An 8,222-nucleotide genomic window follows, 5' to 3' on the forward strand; every position below is an offset into this window, starting at 1 on the left:
CACACACACACACACACACACACACACACACACACACACACACACACGGGTGGGAAGTAGAAAAAGATGTAGACGTGTTTTTGGCAGGAGTTCCTAGGGTTGCTATCTCAGCACCTCACTTCAGAGGCGCATCTGTTTGTTCGCTTGGTATGAACTTTAGTTCCTGGGTTAAGGTAAAATCTTCCAAGTTTTTTTTTGTTTTTTGTTTTGTTTTGTTTTGTTTTGTTTTTGTTTTTGTTTTTGTTTTTGGAGACAGGGTTTCTCTGTGTAGCCCTGGGTGTCCTGGAACTCACTCTGTAGACCAGGCTGACCTAGAACTCAGAAATTTGCCTGCCTCTGCCTCCCAAGTGCTGGGATCAAAGGCGTGCGCCACCACTGCTCGGCTTCTTTTTCTATTTTTGTTTTAGACAAGATCTCTTTCTGTAGTCCTGGCTGTTGTGGAACTTGTGACCACGCTGGACTCAAACTCACAGAGATCTTCCTGCCTTTGCCTCCCCAGTGCTTTGTTTAAAGGTGGAACCAAGATTTCTTTTAGGGATGAATAGTATTTTGAAACTAAGACCTGGGTCCTCAGTGTGTTCTACATTTCCAGGGTATTACTGCTTTTAGACTGAGGGCACACTGTGTCGTATGTGTGTGTCGTGCTCTGTATGTGCTTTCAGACACCTGTCAGTGTTGCTATCTATGTATTAGAAGCTATGAGTCCAGGCATAACTATTTTTAATACTTTATTTTTTAATTTGTGTGTCTGTGTTTATACTATGTATGTATAGGTGCCTACAGAGGCCATCAAATCCCCTGGAGCTAAAGTTACAGGGAGTTGTGAGCTTCCCTACAAGGATGCTAGGGACCAAACTCAGGTCCTCTTCGAGAGTAGCACGTGCTCTTTGCTGCTGAGCCTCTCTAGCTCCCCTATCACTTTACTAGAAATTTTGACTTGCCCAAGATCACATAGGAGTTAGGATCTTCACATGAGTTTTCTCACAATCCTTACAAATACAAGCTGTATCTCATGATGTACCAGACCTGCGGTTTGATGGGCTCACAGATGAGAATGTGCTGTGGAGACAGACAGCATACCCTTCAGTTACGAAGTCATTCCTTACCACACTAATGACAGTGGTGGTAAATTTCCTGCTGAAGCTCTGGTAAGAACTAAAGCACTTTCCTGAAGAGAATGTTGTTAAATGTAAATGAGGGAATAGATTAACTTTTCATATTTTTATTATTAGTTTGTGTGTGTGTATGTCTGTGCGTGTGTGTACATGTGCATAAGTTTGAGGAATTCAGAGGACAGTGTTGGAAGTCACCGCTTGTTTATCCCAGAGTACCCTAGGCTAACTGGACCTCAGTTTCTAGGTGATTCTCCTGTTTGCATCCATGTCGCTGTAGGAGTGCTGCCATTCATTTTCCAGCCACTGCATCCATTTTTCTGTGTGGGATCCAGGGATCAAACATGTATGGTCAGGCTTTAGTGGCTAGCTTATTTACTGGCTAAGCCATTAGCTTATTTGTGCATAAAGGGCTCTCAGTAAATCGTCATTTTCTCCCTCCCCCCCATCCCCAATCTATATTACTTTAATCCTTGCCTTTAAGTAAGCATTTCTTCAGCATTTGGTGTTTCTTTTTTGCCAGATTCTCTTGAGTGTAACAGGCATTGCTATTGCTGGTTTTATAACTGTCATTGTAGTTACTACTTTATTGACAGACTGCTTAGTTGAAACTGGCACTGTTTGTTGGTTTTTTTTTTTTTGGTTTTTCGAGACAGGGTTTCCCTGTGTAGCTCTGGCTGTCTTGGAACTCACTCTGTAGACCAGGCTGGCCTTGAACTCAGAAATTCACCTGCCTCTGCCTCTCAAGTGCCAGGATCAAGTGTGCGCCACCACTGCCTGGTGTGTTTTTGTTTTTCTTTTATTTATTTATTTATTTATTTATTTATTTATTTGGTTTGGTTTTTCGAGACAGGTTTCTCTGTGTAGCCCTGGCTATCCTGGAACTCACTCTGTAGACCAGGCTAGCCTCGAACTCTCGAACTCAGAGATCCGCCTGCCTCTGCCTCCCAAGTGCTGGGATTAAAAGCGTGTGCCGAATTTTTTTTTTTTAATATGTATGAATGTTTTGCCTGCATGTATATATGTACCAAGGACATGCCTGCTGTCTGCAAGAGTCAGAAGAGGGTGTTGGATTTCATGGAACTGGAGTTACAGGTTGTTTTGAGCCACTGTGTGATGTTGTGAAGTTCTCTAGAAGAGCGGCAAGTGTTCATAATTGCTGAGCCCCAACAGTGAACTTTATTGGTGGTACTTGAGAGTAGGCCTCCCTAACCCCCTGGAATGAATGGAAACTGAGAGGAGATGCGCAGTGCACTGGGGGCTGAGTTGGGACCCAGCAACAGAGGGCCTTCTTGTGTTCTTGCTGGGGTGGGTGGTCCACAGCTTCCTACTTCTTAAAGGGCAGGTGGGCCATGAGATTCACCACTCTGCTGGCTAGCCAAATTGGTTGTCATATCAGAAAATGAGCTTGACAGAATGGTAGTAAGGGCACTGGCCTCAGCATCAATAGTAGAAGAGTGGGTATCACTGTTAAAGATATGGAAGATCACCTGGTATGTGCATTTAGGGTGACTTTTTTTTTTTTTTTTTTTTTTTTTTTTTAACTATCTTCTTGATACCATTTTACTTGGCAGCTTTCTTGCAGCAGGTTAGATTCTGGATGGACTTACTGAGGGTAAGGACCTGAAAGGCCATGTTGATAAACTTCCTGTTAGCTCCGACATAATGTGCCCATAACTGTGGTAGCACCAGCAGATGCAGAACCATCCCCTTAGCCATTATGCTACAGTTTCCCAAAGGGGCGGGGGTCATGGTCTTCTGGGAGGCAGTAAGGAATAAACTGGTAGTAAGTTCTTCAATGATGCTCAAGTTGTCATGGATGACCTTGGATGGAGTAGAGTAAGCAAAGCAGTCAGTGGTATAAGAGATGCTTATGCTCTTGAGTGAGTTGTCACACTTCTTGTGCTTCACATCTTGACCTGCAGCCAGGAGACTGTACTGTGTCCCACACTAGGTGTAGCTTGAGCATATTAAGACCTCAGAGTCCTACTCCACAATGACATAAAGGCCATACCTACCCCAACAAAGCCACACCTCCTAATAGTGCCATTCCCTATGGCCGGGCATACACACACACACACACACACGGGTCTGTGGGAGCCATACCTATTCAAGCCACCACAGTGTAACTGAGTAATTTGTTGCTGACATTTCACTATTGAAGTTTTAGAATAAGGAAACTGTCAAGGTATCTTGAAACCTCACCGCATTTTAACAAATTGTTTTCAGCAAAGTGCACACCGTGCTGCCATGAGGAGCTTCATACGGTATGGCTGGCGCTGGAGTTGGAGAACTGCAGTCTTCGTGACCATATTCAAGTAAGCTGTCAGTTGAACAAGTCAGTCTTTATCTTTAGGTGGCGGGTGGCGGTGATGTCGTCTTGCTGTATCTCAGGCTGACCTAGAACTCAGTGTAGTCTACGCTGACCTCAAACTGCCTTACCCTTCCATGTCCTGGAATTACAGATGAGTGCTACCATGCACATGTGCATCAAAGGAGTGCATCCTTTGAGCAAAAGGTCTTAATAAACTGAACACACAGGCTGGAGAAGTGGCTCAGTGGTTAAGAGCACTGATTGCTCATCCAAAGGTCCCGAGTTCAATTCCCAGCAACTACATGGTGGCTCACAACCATCTGTAATGGAATCTGATGCCCTCTTCTGGTGTGTCTGAAGACAGCTACAGTGTACTCATGTACATACATACATACATACATACATACATACATACATCTTAAAAAAAATAATTAAAAAAAAACTGAACACTCACATAAGAATATTCAAAATACTTTTTCATGTCTGTGTGTGTGTATATGTGTGCGTGCGTGCGTGCGTGCGTGCGTGCGTGCGCCTGCCTTTGCACACACCTGCACCATACTGTTCATGTGAGAGTCCAAGAACAACTTACAGTCCTCTCCTTCCACCGTGCCATTCCTGGGGATTGAACTTAGGTTGGACTTTACAGCAGGTGCCTTTATCCATAGAGTCATGTCACTGGCCCCATAATGCCTTTTTCTTAATAACTTGTATTTATATAATATATAATAATGTACATAATAACATGTACATAATAATATACAAAATATTATACAGGCAGAGCTCTACAACTAAGGGTCAAAAAAGCTCCTAGACATATTAGTCTAGTACATGCTGAAGGGGCTAGGCATGGGTGAGAGAGTGAAATAATAGGACTGTTGTTGTTTCTGGTTGTTTTTTTTTTTTTTAAGCAAACTTTTTTTGTAATTTTGTTTTTACTGTATGCGTATCGATATTCTGCCTACTGTATCCTATGTGTAAGGGTGTCAGATTCCCTGGAAGTGGAGTTATAGACAATTGTGAACTGCCATGTCGGTGCTGGGAATTGAACCTTAGTCCCTTGGAAGATCAGCCAGTGCACTTAACCACTGAGCCAGCTCTCCAGCCCCATTTTGTTTTATTAAAGGCAGAGTCTCATGTAGCCCAGTCTGGCTTTGAGCTTGACATGTAGCTGAGGGTGAATTTGAACTTCCGGTCCTCTTGCCTCCACATCACATCACATGCCTGGGTTGGAGGCGTGAGCTACCATGCCTAGTCTGGTGTGGTGGGGATTAAACCCAGACTTGGCACGATAAGCAAGCACTCTATGAGCTGAGCTACTGTCTTACTTACCTTCTTACTTTTAAGAGGATGTTTTGAAACTCATTTCAGTGAAGGTAGCAGTCAGGAAATTAGTGGTGTGTTCTTTGAGTGAAATGTTTTTTTTCCTCCCCTCTTCCTAGCACAGTGAACACTGGACTAACTATCTATCGAAATAAAGATGCCTTGAGCCATTATGCCATTGCAGGAGGTAAGGCGGTGTTATTCTTGTTCACATTTTAATTTCAAGTATAGTTTAGGATATATAGGATTTATGAATCAGAATTGCAGATTTTTTTTATTGGCTTCACACTAGATCTTATTCAACATTCATACAAAATATACTTATGAACACCCTCATATTTGACCCTTGGTGGTTATTAAAACAGACAAGATCTTTGCTTTCACTAAATGTTGCCCATGAGGATGGGCAAAAACAGATCCTGTGACAGAAAGTAACAAGTAGGTTTGACATGGATGTGGTGTGGACAGGCCTGCTAGAGGAGACCATTCAGATCATTTAAGCTGACACCTGCAGACTGGGAAGGAGCAGACTGCGGAGGACAGTGGGCTAAACAGGGCTGTCTCGGGAATCTCCAGAGATGTTCTGTGGAAGCAGGGTGATGTTTCAAGCACAACAAAGGGAAATAGCTTGAGGAGAGACTGGGCTGTGAAGTAGGAAGGGTCAGATTTTCTCATGGTAAGAATTTGGGTTTATTTAAAGCTCTTTTTCTCTAGCATTGATACACCATTTAAAATGGAGCCTAGGAGCCAAGGGTGCTGACAGATGCCTTTCATCCCGGCACGTGGAGCTCTCCAGAGCAAAGCACAGGAAATGCCCTATCCAGGAAGTTGTTTAGAACAGTTACAGTTAGACTGGAGAGATGGCTCAGTGGTTAAAAGCACTGACTACTCTTCCTGAGGTCTTGAGTTCAGTTCCCAGCAACCACATGGTGGCTCACAACCATCTGTAATAGGATCTGATGCCCTCTTCTACTGTATCTAAAGACAGCTACAATGTACTCAAATACATAAAAATAAATAAATTAAAAAATAAAATAAAACAGTTGCAGTCAGGGACTTCTATCACAGTTAGCTTACAATTTTGGTGCCCCAAGTTCAAGGCTAATCCAGGCAGCATCTAAAAACTTTATACCTTTAAAAATGAAACGAAACCAGAGAGATCAATGATAGGGACCCATGTGTGCTCAGGAAAGACTAGTGTGGCCCTTACAAGCTGCTTTTCTTGTGTTGCTTATAATGTCTTGTGGGTACAGAAAATAAAAGCCAGAAAAAAATAGTGTAAACTGAAGCTTCAATGCATTTTCTAAGCCACAGACAAAGTTGTTGGCCAAAGGAAGAAGCTTTAGTCACAACTACAAGGAACTGTGACTGACTCTTCCCAGGAAGCAGACATAAAAATAATAAAAACTCAGAACAGACATCAGTATCTGTGCTCTTCAGGAAAGTATACAGATTTGCTCTAGGCAAATCACTACCAAAATGCAGAAGCACAGTCGTGTGAGGGACATGGTTCAACTCCAAAGCTGTCTGTTTTCAAGCTGGAACTTGTAGCACACGCCCATAATCCAGCACTTGGGGAGATGGAAGCAGAAGATCACAAACTCATGCTCATTCTTGTCTCCGTAGAGTTTGAGGCTACCCTGGCCCACATGAGCCTTTGTCTCAAAAAAACTTCATTTTCAACAATATTAACAGCAAGACTTGGGAAAATAGGGTGTGGGGTGGGTGTTGGAAGTTGCCACTGAAGGAAACTCTCTCTTGAACAGAGCTGACAAAGGATCAAATAGTGTCAAAGTGAAACGGGAATAAGTTATCACGTGCAGATAGATAAAGATAGGAAACTGGAAAGTAGTCAAAGTAGCTAGTGTTGGTAATGCAGCGGTGGGAATTAGATAACAGTTCACTGCAGGGCAAGGGATAGGACTCAGTGTGCAAAAGCACTTGCCATGCAGATGGAAGGGCCTGAGTTCAAATCCTCAGAGCCCATGTGGGAGCTGGATACACAGCATAGGTATCTGTAATTCCAACATTTCCATTGGGAGATGGGATACAGAGACAGCGGAATCCTTAGACAGTTAGGGCCCAGCCAGCCTGCTGTAAGTGGTAGAAAAACAACAAAGAGACCCTTGTCTGGAGAGTGAGGAGCCATACCTGAAGTTGTCCTTTGAACTTTACATACATGCTATGGTACATATGCACACATACACACGAACGTTCATACATACACAAACACGCAAATTGCATTTTTACACTCACAAAAATATTAAAAATTTACTGGAGAAGAACTCAACCACAGATTTAAGGAAGCAGAGGAAAGAAATGGGCCGGGCATGATGTCTCACAGCTGTAATCTCAACAACTGGAAGGCAGGGCCAGCAGGACGCCTCAAGCTTGAATGCAGCGTGGGCTGTAGAGTAAGACCAGGATGTGTGGAAAACATTTTGATTGTTTTTCTATTCTTTAAGAAATGGTCTCTCTGTGTAGTCCTGGCTGTCCTGGAACTCACTCTATAGACTAGACTGCCCTGAAGTCAGAGATCCACCTGCCTCTGCCTCCCAAGTGCTGGGATTAAAGGTGTGTACCACCAGGCCCAGCTATAAATTCTTTTGAGGAAGACAGTTGAATGAACTTGAGGCAAGATCAGTATAGATTATTTCCTGTGAAAGACAGAATTTTAAGAGTGAAGGAAGAATTGATTATACTCACAGGTGGTGATTGTACCAGATGGAAAGGCAGGGGAAAGGAGCAGGGAAAGGAACAGTAAGGAACTCCAGAGTGAACGTGCTAATCTGCACATCTAAAAGAAACCGCAGAGGCTCACACTGCAGAGCTGAGACTCAAGCCTTTGAGGATTTCTGACCGAGCCTTGGTTTTTATTACTTAAAAAGCTCCATATTTCTTTCTCTTTGTGACGCAGTGCTGTGCCATCAGCATATTTCCAGGTGTCTGCCCCTCAGTGAGGAAGTCCTCTTTGGTCCTGTCAGGGACAGCTTAGCACACAAGAAGTCACTGCAAACCCTGAAAGAGAATGGTTCAAACCCTGAACCATTCTGTGTGTCCTTACACACTACAACTGGCTTTTAAACTGGCCTTTTCATCTTTAATTTTTAAATGAAAAGCAATGAAATGAAAATTATAGTTGTTTTAAATAGAGAACTTGGCAAAATATGAAACACCTGTCTAAAATGTGATTCTATGCACATAGCAAAAAATTTCCCTAAAGAATTAAGGAAATCTTGCCATCAAAAAATCAAAACATGAATAAAATTATGGAATATATAGAATACTTGGGGTTGCTTGCAGACCTGTTGGACAGAATTTAAAGAATCAGAAATAAAGACTGACCTTGAAATGCCCAAGATGCAACTCACAGGCCACATGAAGCCCATAAAGAAGGAAGACCAAGTGGGGGTGATTCGGTCCTTCTTAGAAGGAGCAACAAAATACTCAAGGGAGCAAATATGGAGACAAAG

General features: G+C 42.9%; 1 protein-coding gene across 1 annotated transcript in view; it reads left to right on the forward strand.

Moving 5' to 3' along the window:
* Timmdc1 (translocase of inner mitochondrial membrane domain containing 1) overlaps window positions 1-8,222 on the forward strand; it is a 28,878-nt gene that overhangs the window by 4,666 nt on the left and 15,990 nt on the right. Inside the window, exons 3-4 of the mRNA XM_028788179.1 lie at window positions 3,342-3,430; window positions 4,869-4,936. Coding sequence (XP_028644012.1) covers window positions 3,342-3,430; window positions 4,869-4,936 — 157 coding nt within the window. The remainder of the gene's footprint in view (window positions 1-3,341; window positions 3,431-4,868; window positions 4,937-8,222) is intronic.

Source organism: Grammomys surdaster, unplaced genomic scaffold, assembly GCF_004785775.1.
Source record: "Grammomys surdaster isolate TR1022 unplaced genomic scaffold, NIH_TR_1.0 125704, whole genome shotgun sequence".
In the NCBI taxonomy this organism is placed as follows: domain Eukaryota; kingdom Metazoa; phylum Chordata; class Mammalia; order Rodentia; family Muridae; genus Grammomys; species Grammomys surdaster.